The 25,352-nt window shown below is 45.8% G+C and overlaps 1 protein-coding gene and 1 long non-coding RNA gene across 6 annotated transcripts in view; both read right to left on the reverse strand.

Moving 5' to 3' along the window:
* The window catches only part of LOC137433460 (chromodomain-helicase-DNA-binding protein 2), a 218,020-nt gene extending 206,106 nt beyond the window's left edge, over positions 1-11,914 (reverse strand). For 3 of the 5 annotated variants that reach the window (XM_078785762.1, XM_078785761.1, XM_078785760.1), the window contains exons 1-3: positions 11,421-11,914; positions 10,980-11,128; positions 6,335-6,542 (exon numbers count right to left, since the gene is read on the reverse strand). In XM_078785762.1, the coding sequence (XP_078641888.1) occupies positions 6,335-6,542; positions 10,980-11,128; positions 11,421-11,429 (366 nt within the window). In that variant the 5' untranslated portion in view covers positions 11,430-11,914. Of the gene's footprint in view, positions 1-6,334; positions 6,543-10,341; positions 10,746-10,979; positions 11,129-11,420 lie in introns of those variants that run through there. The other 2 variants (XM_078785763.1, XM_078785764.1) reach the window with 2 other exon arrangements.
* A 435-nt stretch (positions 11,915-12,349) lies between these two features.
* Positions 12,350-14,399, reverse strand: LOC144894054 (uncharacterized). Its single transcript, XR_013624753.1, has 2 exons — positions 13,171-14,399; positions 12,350-12,875 (listed from the first exon to the last, which is right to left on the reverse strand). It is a non-coding gene; the product is annotated as an uncharacterized LOC144894054 (long non-coding RNA).
* Positions 14,400-25,352: the final 10,953 nt, after the last annotated feature.

Genomic DNA, 25,352 nt, shown 5'->3' on the forward strand with positions numbered 1-25,352 from the left:
GAGCTAACACATAAGCATACAATAAAGGGAGCAGGAGGCAAGAGAGGGAGAGAGAAGGAAGCACAACAAGAGTAGGGAACAGGGACATCAGGAGATCTGTGGAAGGAGAGGGCTGGGGCAGGGTACACAGGATAAACAAGATGGACACTACAAGGACTTTAAGCAAAGAACATGGAATTTGAAGGAGGTGGATTTGGGGTGTTTTAGTGGGGATGGTAAAGATCAAGGTTTTGGATGAGGGAAGACAAGAGATGGTGGTGAACAGCTGTTTTAAAGACCTGGAGGGTGGAGTGGGATTGAAGAGAGTGAGGGAGTTTGTTCCAGAGGCGGGAGAAAAGAGGAATGAAGGAGTGAAGGTGAGCAGAGAGTCTTGATTTTGGCAGTTTAACCATAAGAGGGTTGCAGGCAGATCTTGTGCGACCTGTAGGAATATTTGGGGGACAGAGCCCAGAGAGAGCTGGGGGAGCTAGGCCAGAGAGGAGTCAGTAGAAGACGGAAAGACCACCCACCTGCCTGCGGTGAGCGAGTGAAAGGCCCTTGGAGTTAGCTTCATCGCGGGAGATTCCAATGATTCTGAACGCTTTGGTTTCAACAGCGTGAAGACGAGCTAGGTGTGAGGCAGGAGCACCAGCCCAGAGGGGACAGCATTATTCCATTGAGCTGTGGATGAAAGCCTTGTATGTGGTGAGGAGCTCAGGTGTGCCAAGGAAGGACTTCGCACGACGGAGGATGCCCGTCGAGATGAGAGAAATCCATTCAGGGCCACACGTTGCCTTTCACCCCAAATCCACTTTTTTGAAATACTAACTTCTGGCCTGGACGTCCTTGGTGTCCTTGTATTTTATACTTCTCCAACCCCACCCCCCCCCCCCCCTTCCCACGCCCACGCCTCCTCCCCCCAAGCCCTCTCCCTCCCACACATCTCCCTGCTCTCAAATGTTGTGTTTTATGTGCTTCCCCTTCTCTCCCCATCTTGTCTTCCGCTCCCTCTTTTTATATATTTTGTTTGTCTGTTTGATTTGTTTGTGAAATAAATGTTAGCTCTTTCACGAGCCTCGATTCTGTATACAAAAAAAAAAAAAAAAAGGATAACGTGATTCCCCATCACTGCTCCTGTCGTTATTTTATGAGATTCGAATAACATACCCCCTAATCTGACCCGACACCACGAGCCATAAACACAAACTCTTGCAAAAAGCTGATCCAGAGGTGTCCCATTACCAATCAGCTTGCTATCGCTTGCCAAGCTAGCTGTGCATTAGCTCCTGTTTCTTTTGAGTGCTTGCTTGAGTGATTCCACTTCCAGAGCGCTCCACAAGCTGCTTCGTAATGGAACACACCCCAGCACTTGTGCTAGACCAAGCTTGGTTTGCATGCCTCCAACGCTGCCTCTGGATATAGAAGCAAGGCCCTGAGCTTGCAATATGCACGCATCACATCGTTATCCACATGCTAGAATGATATAAAGCATGCATGTGGCATGGGCACGCTATTGCGAAATGCCCAAATGTACAGCGATATTGCACCAGAGATCAGTGGACAATGCGCGACTTCTGATTGGTTCTCTAATTTTAGGAGAATGGAATGAGCCATTTTATCACTTGGTGCTGCTCTAATGATCACGTGGTGCAGCTCTAATGATCACATGGTGCTGAGACTATCTCAGAGAAGACGTGCACTTCAATTTTCCATCATTTCATGACTACAATTATCTCGTCAATAGCTGAAAGTCGAGTAGAGCTAAAAATTGTTTTGGAAAACACAATAAATGAGTTAATATGTGAAGAAATCTTTCTTCAGCAAGTACTTAAATTATCCTCGGATTATATTGCTGTAAGTTAGTAGGTAGATGATTGAATAGCTGATGTGATTGTTCTGTGATTACGAGTTGCGAGGTTGCTGGTATGAAAAGCGCTGATATTTGATCTGCAGGTGTCATGAGAAATAGTAATGTCGCGCGGACCCTTCGGTTAATACCAGGGCTCGCGGATGGACCTCACGGATTTAATTCGAGGTGACGACCGAACACGGATTTGGCTATAAAACACGGGAGGAGGAAGGAAAGTGGGAGCTGCGGTAAAAGCGCTGACCTTTGGATGGCGAACGGACTCAACCGGACACAAGATTTGTGGGGAATGGAAAAGAATACAAGTGTTTATTGTAATAAAATTTCATTTCTGGCCTCCAAAGCCAGTCGCCGACTGGGCATCCTCCGTCGTGCGAAGTCCTTCCTTGGCACACCTGAGCTCCTCACCACATACAAGGCTTTCATCCGCAGCTCTATGGAATACTGCTCTCCCCTCTGGTCTGGTGCTCCTGCCTCACACCTAGCCCGTCTTCACGCTGTTGAAACCAAAGCGTTCAGAATCATTGGAATCTCCCGCGATGAAGCTAACTCCAAGGGCCTTTCACTCACTCACCGCAGGCAGGTTGGTGGTCTTTCCGTCTTCTACCGACTCCTCTCTGGCCTTGCCCCCCCCCCCCAGCCCTCTCTGGGCTCTGTCCCCCAAATATTCCTGCAGGTCGCACAAGATCTGCCTGCAACCCTCTTATGGTTAAACTGCCAAAATCAAGACTTTCTGCTCACCTTCACTCCTCTTTTCTCCCGCCTCTGGAACAAACTCCCTCACTCTCTTCAATCCCACTCCACCCTCCAGGTCTTTAAAACAGCTGTTCACCACCATCTCTTATCCTCCCCCATCCAAAACCTTGATCTTTTCTACCCCCGCTAATTTCGGTCCCCTTGTGTTTTATACCTCTCCCCCCCCCCCCCCTACCCTTCCCACGCCTCCTGCCCCCAAGCCCTCTCCCTCCCACACTTCTCCCTGCTCTCAAATGTTGTGGTTGTGTGCTTCCCCTTCTCTCCCCATCCTGTCTTCCGCTCCCTCTTTTTGTATATTTTGTTCGTCTGGTTGATTTGTTTGTGAAATAAATGTTAGCTCTTTCACGAGCCTTGATTCAGTATACAAAAAAAAAAAAGAAGAAAAAAAAAAAAGGGTAGGGCCAGGAAAACGCAACGATAATCAAAGTCCTAAATTGGGATCCCACACACCAGACTCCAGAAACGAGGGGAGGGGAGAATTAATAAAATAACACGTTCGTCGTGTAATTGGGAAATGTGGGGTGCAGTCTTATCTGTCTGTCGTCTTGCAGTGTAACACGGCCCTGCTCGGCCCTGCTCGCGTGCCACCAGGCCCTGCTCCAAGCCTCTCGCCGCTCCCACGAGGTCCGAGCACCAAGCACCACGCGTCCAACGCACCAAAAGCACCATGCGGCCCAAAACACCGCCAGCGATCTCCACACAAGGTCGATCTCCATTCACGATCGGTCTCCAAGACGAAGAGAGCGTGCTGCGCAAGACGAAGCGCCGGATGTCCAAGAGGAAGGGCTGCGCAAACAAGAACCGGATGTGCTCTCGCTAAATGCCGTTCGGAACCTTGCCGGTGACGTCAGCCTTGGTGCACTACCAACCAGCGACTTCCATCGAACCTTCCAGCTTCGTGCCTCTCGCACTCGTTGGCTGGAGGTTCGCGCCTAGCGCGCTGACCAATCACAGGACCGCAGCGTGGTGATAGCTCGTAGTGTGTAGCGTGGTCATAGCACGTGCTACTCGATGTTCCTCGGCCTGCCGGAGGTGTAGTTGACGGCGGCCATCATCGGCGGTGTCCTGACCTGGTTTCCTTTTGCCTGTTCTCTTCCAAAGTCTCGTCAGGGAAAGGAATTATTTAGTGTTGCGCTAGGGACCTAACTAAATGTCTATGTTGGAGTGCATTGCCATAAGGGACAAAGGTTTGGCTAACAGGTTTGACACACAGGGGCTGTTATCTTTAATCCCTACTCTATCTAACACTCAAACATCCTGGTATGTTCACAGGTATACTCTTGCCCGACAAACCGGACTAAACACAGACTTATTACAAGGTAGATTCCCTATCGCGACAGTCGAATACCTACCTACACAGATCTACCTGGCTCTAGATATTGCTTTACCCCCAGCCATAACAGTAATTTACACTACTCACAATAAGTTAGGGATGTTGGCAGGTTCTTTGGTGTGGTTGATTTTGTGTATTAATTATGTTGAAAAAAAGTTGTTGGTCCTAATTCTATTTCATTCTATGTAAATGTGGATGCTGATTTTTATGGACTTTGATTTGCCACCAGATAATATAGTCAGGCCACCAAAAAAAAAATCTGTTTAGTTGGCCCGGCAGACCACAAAAAAAGAAAATAAATTAAGCGTGACCCCTGGACAGTATACGCAAACATCATCTTCAAGACAAAAAGTGTGGAAAAAAACCATAACTAAAGGGTAAGATAAAACTGTATCTCCCAATTTGACCCCAGGATACACATGTGACATGTCACCATGAGGTTAGGAGGGATGTGGGAAGGGGATAGTGATCGACATACACTGAAGCCTAACTGTGCATGCAATGTCGTGGAGTGTCGCCAATGCCAGCTTCAGGTTACAAGGTCAATTTGTTGTTCAGCATAATGCAAGGTACGGTGAGTGATCAAAGGGAGGGAGTGAGGGTTGGGTGGGTGAGAAATTTAAAACGTGCAGGATGAATAATTTTAAACTTTTGTTCACATTTCAAATTGATCATCCACATTAAAGAGCACACAAACAGCCAAGGCCGATAAGGTTATAACATCAGTCAGGAGAGAAGACAACTTGTTTTCCTTGTCAAAGTATGGACAAATATGGAGACAAAAAAAAAAACAAGAGGGAGAATTGCTTTGCAATTGTCTCTACCGGTCCCTGCAGGTCCAAATATTTTGCAGAGTAAAGCCATAACACATTTTAAAAATAATTGATGAAACTCCCAGAAACACGATCTTGTTCTGTAACGTATCATATTAAAGCCATGTACCAAGTTTTAGTTGTATATGATAACGGGTATGGGAAAAAGTCGAGAAAACCACAGGTGGGACAGACAGACAGTGAACAAACCTCTGGTGAAATTGGTAGGGAACTATAAAATAAAAATAAAATGAAAAGTCCACCTCCTGGTTGAATTCTGGCACTGGTAAGGAAACAGATTGAAATTTTAACCTCACTGCAAAGGATTTGTGTCATTCTTGTGTGAAAGAATCCTAAAGTGACCGCCAATGACTGCACAGCTTAACTTCCTTTTGGATCTGCAGGATGGAGCCAGATGGCAATTTGTCCTTCCACTTCTGTCCGTTAGAGACAAGCTATTAATCATCAAGTCTCCATGGCAGTTTACATAAATACGTAGGCAAGCTTGCTGACAATCATATTTCGTCATATTTCTTGAAAAATATCCATCACACATAGCATCAAAATAAAAAATTTTAATTCACAAATAAAACTTAATACATATTTGGTGACAGCACGGTTGGGTGGCAGGGTAACTGCAATGGAGATGTCCGCACTCACCTTTGAGCCGTCTTGTCTTAGTTCAAATCTCGACTTGGCTACAAACTGTCACCCTGGTGTTTTGCATGCAGGGCGAGACATGGACGTGTGCACCGTCCATTGGAAGGACGTTAACCAGAAGGACCCTTATGCCGACACTGGGAACGGTAGTTGACATTAAAGATCCCACGGTGCCTTTAATGAAGAGCCGGCGAGTTATCACTGGCAGCTTGAACAAATTACAAACTGCTGCCAGTTCGAACATCAGGCCTGAAAAAATGGTTCCAACAAGACTTGGGCCAGAACATTTGCTGGAAAACGGTCAGAGCATTTGGGACTTGGGAGCATTAAAATAAAAAAATAAAAATAATAAGCACAAATACAAAACAAACACCGAAAGCAAAATGCAAAACCCTATTACTTATAGTGACGAGCTATCAAGTAGATACGAGGTTGTGATACACCAGAACAATGTTGAACGAGTTTGAACAAAACAACCCAACATTCTTTACTCTTTCCTGGCTGCCATGATAGAAAAGCTGTAGAACCCAAGGAAATAATCTTGCCATAAACTGCATTCTTTCGAGCATTTAAATCGCCTTTCCTTGTTGCCAGTTGCCATCAAGACAAGCACAATGAGGACACTGAGCAAGTACAAGGAATGAATCAGGAGCCAAATAATGACGATGAATGATACGTCAAGCAAAAATGGAACCAGAATGGTTGCAAAGCTGGAGAAACAGGTATTTGGAGGAAGAAAAATAAAAAGTAAAAATAAGCAAAATCCCGAAATGGGGAGAAAAACAAAAAGTTGAACAAACAGCAGAGAGCCCGTGCATGACAGAGGAACATTTAAACAGGCCCCATTAGCACACCCCATTGGCTTAACCCCGGGTGCTGAAAAAAGCAGCTATCGACCAAGTCCCACTTTTTCGGCTGCTGTCATACCTTCTTCACATCAGCTAGGCGTTCCTTGCGACTGAGCGGGCGGCCACGGCCCTCCGCAGCAGGTGCAGCGCTTTTGGAGGAAGCAAACGCTGGCTCAGACTCAGACTGGCTGGACCCGGAGCTGCTGTCCGGCCGACTCCCCGAATCATCGCTTTCCGACCGACTCCCCGACTCAGATCCAGAGGCAGCATCATCTTCCGATGCCACACTAGGAAGTACCAAAGAGCAAAGAATATATCAGTTTAATTCCCCCATGTTGTCAGCTTCCAAAATGAGTCAATAAAGAGAGAAAGACAGTTCGATTGGGAATAGCTCAAATGGGTAACAAAGGATAAGCGATAGATTTAAAGTGAGCTCAGAGTACGTATGACATAGCTCAACAGGATGGGCGATTTTTCATAAGAATACCAATTCTGAACAGTATGACTGATTAACGACGACAAAGCTAAAGATATCAAATAAGATAAATATAGACAAAAATGAAAATAAAGTGCTATAGCGTACTACAAAGACGCTGCATAAGCAATAAGTGGACAAGCTGATGCCCCTAGTACCGAGAACGCAGTACTGCACTCGGCAGCCCATGCACCCCGACTCTAGTCCATACATTGCAACGCTGGATTGGCCACATTTAATCATCATTCTGACATTCGCGTATATGTATACCTCCACACCACCATTATCACTATGGGAAGCTTGAACCTCAAAGCAAATTAAATCTTTGATAGAAGATCAAAACAACATTTGCACATCCCCTTGTTTATTACATTCAAAACAGTAATGTTATTACTGGTTTTTTGCACAAAACATGTTAAAAAGAATTTTAAAAATTGAGAAAGGAGAATCCTACAACCATGGCAGATATGTACGTGTATACATGCATGTGAGCACGTGAGCCAATGATTGCCAAACATCCCCCAAGCAGATCCTGGCAGGCCCAACCCCGAGCTCAGCATCCCAAAACCCGGCAGCCATTTTGCGAACTTGCAGCCCTCCCCTTTTTGCTGTCACAAAATGGAGGATGAATCTAGCACAGCAAGACTGTTGTACCCTGCCATACAAATCTGGATAGACGATGTTCAAATCACCAATATGCCATAGCCCAAAGTAAACTCAAATGGCCTTCTCCAATCAAACGGTTGTAGTTGTAATAACTTACTGGAATAATTATTGTAACTAGAAAGGCAACATCTCATGATCACCTTCCTTTTCTTTTTGTGTTTATATTGTAAGACAGGTGGCTCTCTCTCCATGGATCAAGCCCAATGCAGTGGCACTACAGAAGCACATCGCTCTCAAAAGCATCAAGTGCTTTTACATTACCTTTGATGACCAAAACAAAGCATACCAAACTACCATCATCAACTGTCAAGACCAAAATACGCAGGTGTTCTTGTTTAGCAAGAATCAAACAAATTTTCCAAAGAGACGAGGCGATGGTGCAGGACAACTGCAAAAGTAGAATGGAGGACTACATGAGGTCCGAACTGACAGAAAACCACCCCATCAGACCAATTCTATTCAATTAGATCACTTTTGCTCAAACAAATAAGATTAAAAAAAAAAAAAAAACACCTTTAGAGGCCATTTTTCCCCGCAAAGCGGGGGTTGGCCTTTTTCGGGAACCGTGGTTGTTGTTGTTTTTCGGTCCCCTATTTGAAGCAATGTTTTACGGCCGGATGCCCTTCCTGACGCCAACCCTTTTTGCCGCCTTTAACGACAAACAGGGAATTACCAGTGAACTGGTACTCAATTAGCCGACCTCGGAAGGATGACAGGCTGAGTCAACCCCCCTGGCGTTAATTCAGCGATCGACCGGGATTCGAACCCAGGATCCTTGGATCCTAAGCCGGCACCCTAGCCGCTAGCCCAACACCAGGGATCAAACAAATAAGATAAAAAGGTCTTTAATCCCTGAACGTCTTCCAAAAGACATGGACAACAGAAGGGCATGGCATCTTCGAACCTCCTCAACACCCACCAGTCCCAAATGGTGTCTCATAACCATACAAACCATTATCACGTAGAACTGATAATTGAACTTGTGCAATCTGAGTGAATAGTGTTCCTGTGTGGCACATGATAATGTTGAAAAAAAGTGAAAGAAAAAAAAAAACCCAGCGAGCCACGCCGCAGGGCAGAGAGCAAACCCCCAGGGGGGGCAAGCACAACCCACAAAGGTGGCAAGCAAACCCCCAACAGCGGTGGGAAACCCCACAGGGCGGCGACAAAACCGAACAGGGCGGCAAGCAAAACCTACAGGGCATGAACAAACCAACAGGGCAACGAGAAAAACCCACAGGGCGACGAGAAAAACCCACAGGGCGACGAGAAAAACCCACAGGGCGACGAGAAAAACCCACAGGGCGACGAGAAAAACCCACAGGGCGACGAGGAAAACCCACAGGGCGGCGAGAAAAACCCACAGGGCGACGAGAAAAACCCACAGGGCGACGAGGAAAACCCACAGGGCGGCGAGCAAAACCCACAGGGCGGCGGCGAGCAAAGCCCACAGGGCGGCGGCAAGCAAAACCCACAGGGCGGCAAGTAAAACCCACAGGGCGGCGGCGAGCAAAGCCCACAGGGCGGCGGCGAGCAAAGCCCACAGGGCGGCGGCAAGCAAAACCCACAAGGCGGCAAGCAAAACCCACAAGGCGGCAAGTAAAACCCACAGGGCGGCGGCGAGCAAAGCCCACAGGGCGGCGGCGAGCAAAGCCCACAGGGCGGCGGCGAGCAAAGCCCACAGGGCGGCGGCGAGCAAGGCCCACAGGGCGGCAGCAAGCAAAACCCACAGGGCGGCAAGTAAAACCCACAGGGCGGCGGCGAGCAAAGCCCACAGGGCGGCGGCAAGCAAAACCCACAGGGCGGCGGCGGCGAGCAAAATCCACAGGGCGGCGGCGGCGAGCAAAACCCACAGGGCGGCGGCGAGCAAACCTCACAGGGTGGCGGCGAGCAAAACCCACAGGGTGGCGGCGAGCAAAGCCCACAGGGCGGCGGCGAGCAAAACCCACAGGGTGGCGGCGAGCAAAGCCCACAGGGCGGCGGCGAGCAAACCCCACAGGGCGGCGGCGAGCAAAACCCACAGGGCGGCGGCGAGCAAACCCCACAGGGCGGCGGCGAGCAAACCCCACAGGGCGGCGGCGAGCAAAACCCACAGGGCGGCGGCGAGCAAAACCCACAGGGAGGAGAGCAAACCCACAGGGCAGCGATAAAACCCCACTGGGCTGCGATAAAACCCCACTGGGCGGCAAGCAAACCCCACGGGGCGGCGAGCAAACCCCACGGGGCGGCGAGCAAACCCCACGGGGCGGCGAGCAAACCCCACGGGGCGGCAAGCAAACCCCACGGGGCGGCGAGCAAACCCCACGGGGCGGCGAGCAAATCCCACAGGGCAGGGAGACACTCCAAAGGCCAGGGAGACACCCCAAAGCAAAGGGAAGGGAGACACCCCAAAGGGCAGTGAGCCACCCTACTGGGCAGTGAGCCACCCTACTGGGCAGTGAGCCACCCTACTAGGCAGTGAGCCACCCTACTGGGCAGTGAGCCACCCTACTGGGTAGCGAGCAAACCCAACAAACTGCAATGCACATGCGACAGCTCGATATTCAACAGGTGGCTGAAAACCACTCATCAATGTACAGTGAGCCAGTCGTTCAAGAACTATCTAAATTGAGCACATAATGCTGGGCCAGTGATCATCCCTTCCACTGCACAATGACGTTTTTCAAAGTTTTAAAAGAAATGGAGCTGTCATTGTTTTTCCTGACTGACAGCTCCATATGGCAAGTCAAAGCAAGAGCTCCAAACACAAAAAAAAGAACTCGATTGCAGTTATAGTCCATACCAAAAAAAGTAACAAGTCGGCCAGGTAGAGCAGCGACAACGAGCTACAGTGCTGCACGATATAGTCAATATTCATGATCCATTCAATGGTATTCATCAAGTGTCGGTGACACCATCGTTTTCGGCACACAGTATCACGACTACATCCGACTGAACAAGTCTACCTTGCAGAAAATCCATGAAAATGGTGCGAAAGTTCAAAAAGAGTCCAATGCGACCGACAGCATCTGGAAGCGAAACGACCCTAGAAACTTTCCAACAGGTACTTGTCAAGAAGACAGGTACAGGTACGTTTTTTTCATTGATGCAACTTTCCCCTTGATGCAGTACAGTAGTTCCAGGCCTTGTTGTAGGCCCGAGGGCGCACGACGGTCACCAGGAGCCAAAAATCTCTGCCGTCCATTTTGTAACAAAATAGTGATGTGGCTTCGGTTACATAGTCTCCGATGGCCGGAGCCGTAGCTAAGCGTTTCAGGTAGCCAGGTCACAGCACTGTACTGTAACACGCTCACACTGTACACGACTGGGCCTTGCAGGCCAGCCGAGGTCCGTCAGCGGCGAATTGCGAGTCCGCCGAGTCGAGCAGGGCGTGGCACCCACTCGGCTCGACGCACGGAAAGATGGAGGAAAGAGAAGGTAAAGAAGAAACATTTTGTGATTAAAAGGACGAAGGATAAAACGCTTTAAAGCGCACGAGCATCCCAGGTAGGACGTGCTGCAAACGAGGCAGGATGCGGAAAGGACGAAACACCACGTGAAGCCCACATCACGAAGACCCCGTGAACTACCTACCCCACCGTACCTGGAGTTATCGTTGGTCGAGGTGTTGTTGCCTTCGCTGATGTGCCCTTGCCGATCGCCGAACGAGTCCTGAGCCGGAGCCTGGCTCGTTCCGGGGTCTCCCGCACCGCTCTCCGCAGGTCCAACCGGGGGGGTTCCCGGCGCCCAGAGCTGCAGAAATTAGGGAGGCGAACGGGAGGTAACGATAAAATAAAATAAAACATCGCTTTGAATAAAATGTAATGTAAAGAGAAGAGAAAGCGCGCGGGAGGAAGAGGAGGCGCAAGGATGATGGTGAAGGCAAAGGAGGGGAGGGAGGGGTTGCATGAAGCGGTCATGCCAAAATTAGCAATGTACGCTACCACAAGCTATTCAGTATCATCCGTAGGCAGGAGAAACAGGAAAACGTGCTGGAGAGACGAGTGCGGGGATGTGAGGTGTACACGGAAGGCCGCGAGCCTACCTGCTCCATGCGCGTGCTCGTGTCGGGGGAGGGAAGGTCACGCGCCGACAGGGAGAAAGCCGTCTCGCTCGCGCGATGCCGATAAAAGTTTCTTTCTCAACAAACGTCGTGATCTAGAACATCCACGAGATTGTAGGACGCATCGAGAGGCCGCGGAGGATAGAGAGGGACAGGGAAGTCGTAGCGCGACTCAAACGGTCGTGGGCCTGAAACACTCAAAATGGAGGTGCGCCATCACCAGCGATCGGCCGCAACAACGCGCCGAGGAATCGGCAGAAAAAAAATAACGCAAAACTTGACTTGGGAAGGATATTTCGGTTCGAGGGACGCAAACGTCAGGCCTTGAACGCAGACGGAACGCGGGGACGGCCGACTAGAGACGCTCGACACCCTCTGTGAAAGCTCAAACGAACATAGACCGAGAGGCCGCAAAGGAAAGCTCCTCACGCAGCGACCGTCTCGCCATGTTGCGGCGGACGAGTCCTGACGTCAGCGCTGCCAGCTCGGCGGTGCCCCCAAGGCAGCAGCAACACGCCTGCAGGGCCGACTAGGTCGACGATGGTCTAAGGATCGATCGAGTGCCACGAAGAGGACGTCGAGTGACCGAGGCAGGGCCGTACTTTATCGTGGACAACGTATTTGTTTAAGATACGGAGAAAACAAAAACGAAGATCGATTTGAAGAATCTGAAATAAAGGTGTGTTCACTCGTTGGTGAAGCGATCCCTTTGTTCCTCCTTATTACATTTAAGGTAGAAAGCTTTAAGCCAATACATCCACCCGAGCCAAAGAACCATTCTCATTCCATCCATGAAGTATTCGTTGCACTTGAATGTACAAAAGACCCACCTCCAATCCCAAGTGTTCATCAGGAATAGTAAGACAACACACACATTAAAAAATAAAAAACCTTCCAGACATGAGACCATGAAGCACAACTTTGAATTTATTGATACTTGTGGAGCTGTTCCAACATCAGATTTCCAAAGATTTGGAATGAAAGATGTAGCACAAAGAAAAAAAAATGTACAAGTACTGAAAACTTTATTGAATATGTAAAAGCAAAAAAGATTGAAAATATGGACATCATTACTAATGAAGACTTCCTGGTGAAGCTTGACAAGCACACAAAAGTCTTTACTCCAGCTCATGCGGCTGAAAGGTAACTTGTGTACTATTTTAATGTACTTAATGGCTATAGGTCGAGGAAATCTTCTTCTTCCATACGCAGCTCAAGGTGGCGAGGTAGCATCATTAGCTGAGGGTGGGGCTGTGTGCCATTGATGTAGTGCCCTCTGTAGGTCAGGGCAGGAATTTGTAATTTATTCAGTATTGGAGATAACACCTACTCTTCACAAAAGACGACGTGGGATCTCTAACGTTCGCCAACTAATGCTGCCAGAGGGGACGTCCCGTTTGACGTCCAACGGAGGGACGCATTGATGAATCACCCTACCTGTGAAACACCAGGACGACAATTTATAGGTAGGTCAGGATTCAACCTAGGCCAGATAGCTTATAAGCAATTGTGCATACCTGTATATCATCCTCCTACCATCCTGGTCGAAGTATCGAAACGAAAAGTCAAATGAAGCATGATAACCACCTCAATCGAAGAAGATGAAAAACAAAGTCTCAGATCATTACTGCAAAGTATCCACTCTGACAGGTGGAAATTTAAAGGTTTAATGGTAAAATTAAATCTCAAGATTAAATGTTCAGCATGTCCTCATGCTCTTCCTTACACTGACCTAAACAAGTGCCAACCCATTGCTCTTCCAAATGTCCAAGTAGTCTTGTCGTGTCCTGTGTCCTGGGAGATGCCCCCCATCATTGTGGAAATTTCTACAAACTGCTGAGACAGAGGAAGAGGGCAAGTCCTACCTGAACCAAAATGTGTACAACTCGTCAAAAAGCAGCATTCTAAATCATCATTACTTGGGATGGTGTTGATCATATATGCCTTAAAAGAAATATATTGAGTGGCTCAGCTGATTGTACAACTACATTTTTTTTTTTTTTTAACTAAAAAAAAAACTGCTCAAATAAAATACAAAATTATTTTTCAGGAAAGCACGCGATAAACTCCATTTTCAAAACAACAAAGTTCAAACAAACGGATGAAAACAAACATTTGGGCAGATTTTAAAAACTTGACAAAACCCATAACCAAAAAATAAAATAAATAAACAAGTACAGTACATAGTTGATACATCCAATGAAACAAGTTTATAGATCACAATCAGCTGAAATGTGGGCCATGGCAGGTTTTAATATATGAATTGTGTCAGAAAGGACCATCATCTCACCAAAAGGATCATCGTCATTACATCACAATGCCAAAAAGAAAAGAAAAATAAGAAGAAGAAAAAAGAAGCCAAAATAATCCAAAAGTGAAGCTTTTAAAATGTCATTCATCACTTGTACGTATATAGAGATACACTTGTACGTATACGATAAAAAGATAAATTTTCCAGGTATTTTGTCCTGCATGGAAGTATCCAACTCTTGAAACTATCAAAGTTCATACATTTTTTAACTTGTGTGTTTAACTTTGTTTGGATTGTTCACCATTTCAGTGGCCATTCCAAAATGCCTCGCACGTGAAAAGTCACATCACACTGCGTTGTCGAGAGCTTGCAGCCGATACTTAAGAGACAAATTTTCCAACAGCCAGAAGTGATTTTGAGAGAAAAAATTTAAATCCAATGAATCTCGCAGTACCACTGATAGATGGCCTGTGAACATGTACTGTGTTGTTATTTAGAAACAGACTATTTAGATCTTGCCTTTATTTTTTATTCAATAAGTACCTCAAAATCACGCAACTAATCACAAAACGACGGACAGTGGCATCTTGATCACGTCCACATCCAAATTAGGAATGTGGATACGACACGATTTTCCCCAAAAAAAAAAATGATACATTTTTATCTTCATTTGAAGCAAACGCTATATGCATTTGGCAGAGAATAAAAACAATAAACGCTAAATAATTACCTGATTGCTGGAGGTGACATATGGATGATTGGCAGTTATTTAAAAATCAATATGGTAAATAAACTCTAGGCTCAACAAGGCGATCAAGACTAATTGAAATTCAGCAAAAGTTTCAGCTGCAAAATCAATAAACACAGCATTAGTACGTATGAAGTCTTTTCTACAAATAGTGAACCATGAGTGCTAAATGGCAACGTCGGCCATTTCTACTGATGAAAAGAATTGTCTGTTTTTTTACCTTTTGTTAAAAATTATTTGATGAACTACAAACCATGTCCTTGTTTTTGTTGCCTTTTCACATTTATCTCCATCATAACTAAACGCTTCAATGTTATTGCTTAAAGATGAAGATTTCCCACTTTGTTTTGGACGACATAACACGTGTGCTGCAGCAGAGTAAGTAATTTGTCCGCTCCTCGGACAAACATAGCTAATCAGACTGCACAGCCTGATCTGGATGTTTTTGCTGTGGCCGTGAAATGGAGGATGACAAGCAGGATGACCTAGTTCAGCAGTTTTGTTCACAACCCCCCCCCCCCCCCCCCCCCACTAAACCAAAAGAAACTCCTGTTCTGGACTCCAAAATAAACTCCTGTTCATTGTGAAAATGAACTCGAATGTAGGCCCCTCCGAATTCACAGTCCACAGGAAGCATCAAAGAAAATGCACACAAAGCCTCATTGCGAAATGCATCGGTCGTGATGAACCGCAAATTGATCAAATCCTCCATTGGAATTAGGATAAATTCCTGTTTAGTAAAAAAAAATTCCAATTCGGTGAATAAATTAATATATTGCATTTTAACACAATTTTGCATTTAAAAAGGTGTATTAGTGCTGATTATTTACATTTAATATAATTATTCTATTTTCGTATGTTACATCCAATGTCCAAACAGTGCCAAGCATAACCTATTTAGCCTCGCTTGTTACTGAAAGCACCGGAGAAGAGATTGCAATCGTTCTGAAAATCCATGTGCAAATATTGCACTGCCCCCCCACCCCCGCCCCCTCCCTTCCTTTCCCAGTGTGCGAAAAGGGTCGTCTAAGGTATCCCAGCAAGGCTCTGCATTGTCAAAAGCTGGTCTACTCTTCCATATGGCTCAGCCTATTGTAAACTTGTCAATAAATCAGATCACATCATGAAAAATGCTCTATGCAGAGCGTCAGTGCTGCCAGGGCAGTTTCTATGGTGACGGTTACAATCCTGGATGGATTAAAAAAATGGCAGCAGTAATTTTCCTTTACGGACCAAGTTGATGTGAAAAATTTGGTTTTTAATGACCAGATACAATTGAAAATAATTGCTGCAGCCAAAAAAAAAAATTAGAAAAAGGCTTGTAACGAAAAACTAACTTCAATGACAGAAGTTTTTTTCAAAAAGTGAGGAATCCTGGAAAAATGCAAAACAGGATTGAGCATTCAACAGCGGCAGCTAAAAGCAGCCTCGATGCTATAACGGTTCGAAAGTCACCGAGTCTGGGAGGTCGGTGGTTCGAATCCCAGCAAAACCAAACCAAAGGCCAAAATGGTACGTGCTGCTTCCTTGCTTGATGCTCAGCACTTAAAAAGACAGAGCACCGACAAACAACCATTACACAGGCTTTAGGGGCCTAATGGTCTCCTGTGTCGAAGGAACCTTAATTCAGAGCCTTGCAGGATGTAGACATTAAAGCAGATCAGAGAACGATCTAGATTAAAGTAGATCTACGTGCCAACTCAGACCGATTACAATAGCCTCTCTCATCCTTCGAGCATAGTGGGTTTAATTATTATTATTATTATTATTTTAACATATCAGTAAAAAAAAAGGTGAGATTATACGTGTTACCACACGAAAATAATACTGGTAACTACTCAGGACTTACATCATTCAAAGTGAGCTTTTTGAAAGAAAAAAAATATTATTTTTTGGAAAAAAGGGGGTTAACCTAAATGCGAAAACATTAAGATGCAAATGAAGCTGTGGCCAAAAGAGCCATAACATGGCAGTTGAGAAATGCATCCAAATTAAACATCACACCTGTTAAAGGGAAAAAGTAGGGATTATTGAGAGGGGTTTGGGGCTTATACATCAAAACTAACGCAGTATTACCATCAGCAGCTTACACAAGACCCACAACAACCTGCAATGACAATTTACTTGATGGAAATTTGAAAGAATACTCAAAAACACGAACTTTGATCAAAAAATTAAACAAACAACCAATTTAAACTCGGCCAATAGGACGTTAGGGAAAGCAATTAGAAACTACACCCACCCTGGAAACAACTACCTTACTTTAGACTGCGCAGTAGTAAAGCAAAACCATCGAAACAAACAAATAATTATAACATACACTGGCTTACATTGGGGGTGGGCTAAAGGGGGGGGGAAAGGTCGTGCCCAAACACCATGGTGTCTACAATAAAGGGTCGTGCTCTTCTTACAATGCAAGATAGACAACCTTGAGGAAAACACGGTGATGTTACCGTTAGGAAAAAAATATATTAAATTAAACCTTGGATTTAAAAAAAAAACAAAAAAACATCATATAATCATCAAAAGGCGAAAAAAAAACAAACAATACTTCGGGCTACAAATAAATTAAATAAATAGACCACAAAAAAGGCGAACGTTCAAAATGACGGCGAATGGCGTCGAGAAAACGTTTAAAACAATACGCTGGGATCGAAATAACCGTGGAAAAGGGAATAAAGTCGTCTTTCGAGGGTCTATGGTGGAGCAAAAGGTAAAGTGATGTCGAAACACGAGTCAGGGTGGGTGCGAGGGTCTCCGTCGTGGACCGGTACGGGAGACAAGAAAACACGGTCAAACGGCAAGGGCGTTAGCTGTTACTCGGTGTGCGCCATTTTCTCGCCATGGACACCCGAAACGTGGAGCCGGGGAAACGGGACAGCGGGCGCACGGAGAGACCGGGTCGAGCGCAGGCGGCACCGGCGGAGGCAGCACGACTCGCCGACCCCGGGTTCACCCACCCAAGGGGGGATCGAGCCCAGGTCCGGAGCGTCGACTCGGGGAGACTCTCTTACCTGCCGCCATGTCGAGCTCCGGCAAGAGACTGGCGCCGTCGCGTCATCGAGCAGACGAGCACGAAGCGCAGCCCGGAAAGACGGAAAAGAATAAACGGAAACAATAAAAAAAAAGATTTGAGGGGATTATGGGGAGGAAAGTCCGTGTTCGGAGCACAGTGCGCTCTGAGATCGGTCCGAACCGACGAGCGTGAACAACAACTTCTCATTCGGCTCCTCCATCTTGGTGCAAGCTGAGGCGATGAGTGCGGGAAACTGCGGCAAAGAACAGCTTCGCGCGTCGCGCACAGACGTGATGCCGGCCGGTCCGATAAGCTGCTTTGCTTGAGCTACGACCGAAAGGAGCCAACCGCAGAGCGCCACTAGTGCTCGTCTCCTCGCTGCAAGCAGGCGCCATGACCGTCTTCTTCCCCAGCGCAGCGCTCCCTCAGCGCCTTTCGTCCTACCCACCCACCGTTACTACCACCTCTTCTTCTTCTTCCTTCTGCCTCTCGAAAATAACCAATGCGCTTTCAGTCTCGCGAGATTCCGCGCGATATGCACATTGCACCTTGACCGCCCATTTACTTCCCGTTATGAAAATTAAAACGTTTTCGTTTGTTCAATTTTATAACCGAATGTTAATCTTAAAGGTGTCCTGCTTTTTGATAACTAAACTCAGCGCAGCTCGTCATCCCGATAGACCTCCCTGTTGGTCCGATGTTGGTCGATTTGGTCATTGCAGGCACTGGGTACAGACTACAGATGGGTCTCCCCCTTGGGCAGAGCAGTTTTATGCCTTCAAATAGATTTCGTTTTCATTTGTTGTGGTTTCTGCTGCTTTTTAAAAGCTGTAAAAGTGAGCAGTGTCGTATGTGGTTTGAAATGTACAAATCTATGCTAATTGGTACTATTATTACTCAATAACTATGATATGGCTGAATGTCTGAACCGGAAACAAGATGTCACGGTAATACCTTTTGTTTAGATATATGTATTCCTCGATACTTAGCACTATCTGGCTTCTTTCTCGAGCTACTTTCTTGGCTACCTGTGGAATTTGAACTTCTCCCCACTTCAACCCTTACCCTTCATCACCCATCCCCTCTATTCTTGACCATCCCATCCCCCTACCGCTCCCTTCCCCTCTATCCATTCACAGCTCATCCCGTACCCTTCCCCCACCCCAACCCCGTACCCTTCCCTCTACCCATTCCCAGCTCATCCCCCTACCCTTCCCCCACCCCAACCCCGTACCCTTCCCTCTACCCATTCACAGCGCATCCCCCTACCCTTCCCCCACCCCAACCCCGTACCCTTCCCTCTACCCATTCCCAGCTCATCCCCCTACCCTTCCCCGCTACCCATTCCCAGCTCATCCCCCTACCCTTCCCCCACCCCAACCCCGTACTCTACCCATTCCCAGCTCATCCCCTACACTTCCCCCACCCCAGCCCCGTACCCTTCCCCGCTACCCATTCCCAGCTCATCCCCCTACCCTTCCCCCACCTCAACCCCATACCCTTCCCCGCTACCCATTCCCAGCTCATCCCCTACACTTCCCCCACCCCAGCCCCGTACCCTTCCCCGCTACCCATTCCCAGCTCATCCCCTACACTTCCCCCACCCCAACCCCGTACCCTTCACCACCCCATCCACTCTACTCTTTACCGTCCCATCCCCCCGACCCTTCCCTTCCCCCTACCCTTCCCTTCCCCCTACCTCTCCCTTCCCCTCTCATCCCCCTACCCTTCACCATCCCATCCCCTCTACCCTTCCCTTCCCCCGACCTCTCCCTTCCCCTCTCACCCCCCTACCCTTCACCATCCCATCCCCTCTACCCTTCCCCTCTCATCCCCTCATCCTAACCTTCCCCATCTCCCTACCTTTCACTTCCCAGCTCATCCCCTACCCTTACCCATCCAACCCCCTCTCCTTCCCCACCCCATCCACTCTACTCTTCACCATCTCACTACCACTCCCGCTTCAAGACAGCTGTTCACCACCATATCAAATCATCCCCCATCCAAAACCTTGATATTTTGTACCCCTGTTAAACTATCCCACCCTCCCTCATTCACCCCTCACCCCCCTGCACACCACCCCACAAATCTCCAGTTTTTCCTTCCTGAGAGTTTGTATATGTATCTATCATGTACACCCCTTGCATTCTCCCCTACCATTCATCATTACCCACATCCCTTGTTTGGCCATCCTCGTCGATTTTGTCCCTCATCCCTGCTGTTGGTGTTTCTCCCGTTGCTTTTGTGTTGTTACAAGTATGGGATCAAAGTTCAAAGTATGGGATCCCGTATCCATTGTCTGTTCTAGCTCTTCTTCAAGCCCTGACTTTGTGTACAATAACCCCCCAAAAATCACTTCCTTTCTCTTGTTCAGCACATTATCAGAATCAGCAGCCATATAATAAACTCTCTCTCTCTCTCTGTCTCTCTCTGTGTCTCTGATGTTCCATCCTCTTCACAGAGTGTCGGTGCCACCAAAGCAGTTTCTTGAGCAAGGGTTATGCTGGGTGGCTTGCCATTGCTTTCCCAGCAGAAGTTAGGGCAGGAATTTGTAATTTGTTCAGGGTGAGGATGATAGCTTGCCTACTCTTTGCAAAGGACAGACTATGGGGCCTTTAACATCCAACAACTGATGTCGGCAGACGAGATACCCAGTTTAACGTCCATCCAAGGGACGTCACACATATTGATGAATTGCCCTGTGTTACGTGCTCCTCCCCAACCCCCTGGTCACGGTGTACCTCCGAGCCCCGAGATGAGTCACGGCAGAAAAATGTGTTATTCTGTATGTCAAAGATCACTGGTGAAGCCACACCAATTGTTACCAACAAACAAATATTGTATTAAGATCACACAAGAATAACAGTACAACAATAATAGTAATCAAAAGTACAATCAATATATATCCTATGATGGTACCATCAGTTTCGTAACATATAACTCACTGTGCTCCAAGTGAGTGAACCAAGAACATTCCCAATGTCTCTTTCCCTCCTTCAAACCAAAGTTGAATCCGGTTTCAAGCCGAAGTCGATCCCGGCTTCAAGCCAAAGTCGATCCGCTCCAGCGATCGTCAGAACGATGTCTAATCGAGACCAGAATCCCGTTCGGATGACGGCCACAGCCACACGGCCAAAGCTGCACCAAGGCGCCCTCAAGGCGACTGGGAAATCCAAAGGCGCCCTCCAGGCGACTGGGAAATCACACCCTCGGGTATGGACGTTTCACGGCTCACAGTCGGCGAACCTCAGATTTACCTTCAAATCCGCGTTGCACACACACACACCAGATAAACGTCTGAATGCGGTGAGAAAGGCTGAAGCGAAGCAAAGAAACCTTGCTCGATGCACAAAGCGCGCGAGTCAAAATGGCCGACGGCCCGTACTCGAGACGTAGCGTAGTGTGGTCCAACAAAAAAAAAATTTCAAAATGTTTATGTCTCACCCTATAATATTGTTACACATGATGAGGAGATGATATGTGTGAAATTTCAAGAAGATTGGTTGATATTTAGATGGTGCTACCATGTTTTGAAGTTTCACCATATATACGCAATACGGTTAAACATATACTATAACGGTGTCATCTGGAGCTTCACAATCTCACAAATTGGCGGCACCACACTCCTAATAAACATGCCACTAATGAGATAAGGGCTACATCATTGAGTCATAAAAATGCCATCTGGTGATAGTTACAAGGTGGTGTAGTGTTACAGCTATCCAACAGTGATAAACTAATTGCCCTCTAGAAGTCAAAAGTGAGCATGTTGAAGTAGTTTGTAGAATTATTCTCAGTGACACTTGTCTTTCTACCATACTATGTTGTTATAGTTTTAATCTCTGGTGGCTGTAGTCTTATAGGTTGTGATATTGAATTTTGAAGTGATTATAATATTCTTGGCTAAATTTGTTGATCAAAATACAGTTCTGCACGTGATTGTTTAACAACATATATGAAGGTAAGCAATTATAATAGTTTAACAAAATAAAGCATGTCATACAGTGTTATGTGTATTTTATACTATATTAACAATTTAATACTGCTTACAGTTAAACTTTAAATATTTTATTATTTTGTCATAATATATTTAGAAGAATTTTTTATTAATATCCATAAATAGTCCAAAGTATAATAATTAATATTGGCTACAACCGATTTCAGTACAAAAATCATGTTTTAATTTCAAATTGTGTCAATTCATAACGCATAATATCTGATGAATGTTTGTAAATGTAATGTTTATGTTTGGATAATTTAATAATAGTCATGCTATCTTTTCTGTTTCAGATGTCCAGGTCCAGGTGCTCTACAGAGATCTGGCTAATCGGACCACGTTCAGCTGAACTGAAAGGCGCCAAATTACCATCTAAGCGCGAGATACTTTCCGTCTTGTTCCATCATCATCATCATCTTACAAATAAAAAGTCTCTACATGAGAGCGCGACTGTAGTTACAGATGAAATTCTGCCCTTCTGGCAAAAAGCAAGAATTCCCCACAGACAGCGTCATCATGTAATACGGGCGATAGAACAAATTGTCGAACAATGGAAAAAATTGAAGAAGAATAAAGAAAACAATGCGAAGCGCTCAGCGAAACTCGTAGAGAAAGAGACACAATTTGCGGATAGTCTGGATAATCTATTCGATATTGCCCACCAGGATGCCTTGAAGATGATGACAATAGAAGAGGATATACAGTTTCTCTTGGCGCAACGTGAAACAGGACGGCGAGGCTGCATGGGTTCAGTTGACGCGACATTAACAAGAAAAGAAGAACGAACAGCTAAACGCAAATCTGCCGCGAAATCACTCTTCACTAAAGAAAGTATGCGAAAGCAAGAAGATAGTCAGAGTTCGATCTTGCAAGATTCCCAAAGCAGCGGGGAGGACAACACGAACACATGTACCAGTACGACGTATGAAATAACTGAATCCGAGCAGAAGAGATGTAAAACTATTTTAAGTCCGGATCTAGCTATCGTATTTGATCGTTCAAAAGTCAGTGACGTGTAGCGGCACGACGAGGATTCTCTTCGGAATCAATCGCAAAACTTGACACGCAGGTGAATCTGTCACAGCGATAACAACTCTGTCGCAGGAATCCCTTTCCTGGGAAACCCAAAGTTCACTCATGACTCTTGCTCGCCAATGTTCGCTCCACACCGCAAGGCAACTATGCTTCTTGTCCGACTCCACTCGCTCCGCCTTCTTTTCCCTCTTCCTCTTCTTCGTCGTTGTCCGGTTCCCGATCCGTTTTCCGGTTTCTTTTAACACTAACTTTTTCACCTTTTGAAAACAGTTCATACACAATAAACCTTTTGAAAACAATAATAGTACATGGAATCAAAAATGTTTACAGTGGATGAAAACCACAACAACGGAAGTGACGAATCCGTAACACCTGCCTATGAAACACCAGGATGACAGTTTATAGCTGGGTCGGGATTCAAACACAGGCTGGACAGCTTAGAGCATACCTTTCTGCCATTCTGTTTGCCCCCTTGTAGGAAGCAACCGTCAAATCAGACCAGTCAGAATCAATGGCACTTACTCGTACTCTCTGCTTCTTTTCTAAAAAAAGTAAATCTCAAACCCAAACCCAATCCCTAGTGTATCTCCAAATCCTCAAGCCTTCAGTTTCCTCTGTAAATGTACATGAGGACACTTTGGTAAAATCCTTACAGACATCATGAAGATAACTATAACTAGTTTACCCTGATCAAGTGTGTTAGGGAAGTCTGCCATAAATTTCAGATTTGTCACGCATGAGTTCCACTTTCTAAATCCATGTGCAGAACATGACAGAAAAGTAATAATTTAGTGGGGTGGGACTGAGAGTCTGGATGAATGGAAGTGGGGTAGGAGGCTGTTTGAGGGGTGGGAAGAGGAAGAGGAGGCGTTGGAGGAGGGACCCGACCCAGCATTGCCCGACAACGCTGGGTACCTTTGCTTGTAGGTAATAATTTTCAACATGGCTTACGTCACCTTCTCTAAATGTTCTCCCACTTTCAGATAATAAATGTGAAGCACACAGGTCCGTAGTTACCAGGTTTGTTGCTACCTTTGTTGAAAAAATTAGAGACATATTTGCATCTTCCAGTCGAGTGGAACTTTTCTATTTTGTATGGATTTGCCACAGTTAATCCAAATCGTGTATGTAATCCGATCAATTATAAGCTGCCCAAAGATGAAAGGGTGCAATCCGTCAGGCTCATTTGTTTTACTTGAGTTGACTTGAAAGATTCTTTGCTCTGTTTTAGCCTCAATGAAAATCACATTGCAACCTTTTTGCCAAAATATATATCTTCAAAGTTCAAAGTATGGGATGTTGTCCAAATCTTCTGCAGCAAGCACATTGGAAAATTAGAACAGGATGTGTTCAGTTCCAAAGTTTCTTGTAGAGCGCTCGCCAAGTGGCTAACACTCAAACAAGCACTCATTCAAAATCGTTGATAAGGAATGGCTAGCTTGGCAAGCACTCTACAAATTACGTTTTGTATCCCATCGTTTGTAGATCATCTCTGTATCTGGACCGAAAAAAATCTAACTGCCTTGTTCCTGTCACAAAACCAACTCATCCATTTACTGATGTCATAACTCGTCCACAACTTTTTCAAATACGATGCTATATATTATCTTATTTGACCCCATCTTTCAATGGTGAAGAGTCACTTATTAAAATTCTAGTATCCAGATCTAGATCTTCACCAAAATCTAAACAATTCGTCCTTGTCACACACTCAACCTGTCCACCGAATTTCGGCCGAATCCGTTCACAACTTTTTGAGATATCCTGTTCACAAACAAACAACAACAAACAAGAAAGACGTAGTTTAGAGCACGACACTCGTAAAATACACCCCCCCCCCCCTCCCCCAAAAAAAGTTGACATGGATACATAAAATTGTCCATTTCATTAAGATTTAAATTGACGATCATAATCAAAGCTCCGTTCAATCGGATTGTGATTTATTATTTTTCAGATTTAAATTGATGATTTTAGAAGTTTGACATTGTTCAATGGTAGTTCAATGGTATTCAACACAAGGGTAGCCCAGCATGCTCATGTAATTTTTTGAGTGTCCCTTCTTTTCTATTGTTTAGCATTTTTTACAAGCTATGGAATGCCCCTCCTTTTCTATAATTTGCCACATGACACATACCATATAAAGGGGCATTTTCTATGCCCGTGGCATTTTCCCCAAGAATTACTATCAGGAGGCAAAAAATTTCTATGCCCAACTTTTTGGGGATCACCCCTATGATCCAAGCAAAAATAGGACCACGGGTCCTGAAGCTCACTTGGATCAGGAGCAACAGTCACTCAAACCACCCACAGACTCCTTCAGACCCTGATATTTTAATAACTTGAACACACTTCGGTACATCATGGCGATGAAGGTTGTGATCAGGTTTCATTAAAATCGTGAGTGCAGTTTCGGAGAAGAGAGAAAATACATATTTTTGGGGATCCAAAACCCTCCTGTAAACCCCCATATTGAGTTCAGATTTTCATGTGGTCAATACACCTTTGTTAGGCATCAGATATGAAGCTGGTTGCCAAGTTTCATCTTTACTGTGTATGTAATTTCGGAGAAGAGAGCAAATACTTATTTTTGGGGTTCAAACCCCCTCGTAGACCCCTTAATGAGCGTAGATTTTGAATTTGTTTTGAAAGCCATTAATTAGACCAATTGATCGACGTATATTCCAAGTTTCAGTTAGTTTCAATGTATAGCCTTTGAGATATGAGCGCCAACACATTTTGGGCGGACTGACGGACGGACGGACGGACGGACAGACACCAAGGTGAATTTGAGGGGGGTTTTTTTGTTTGTTTTTTTTAGATACAAGATCGAGGCTCGTGGAAGAGCTAACATTAATCACACAAAAAGT

Source organism: Myxine glutinosa, chromosome 10, assembly GCF_964187855.1.
Source record: "Myxine glutinosa chromosome 10, kmMyxGlut1.1, whole genome shotgun sequence".
Classification (NCBI taxonomy): domain Eukaryota; kingdom Metazoa; phylum Chordata; class Myxini; order Myxiniformes; family Myxinidae; genus Myxine; species Myxine glutinosa.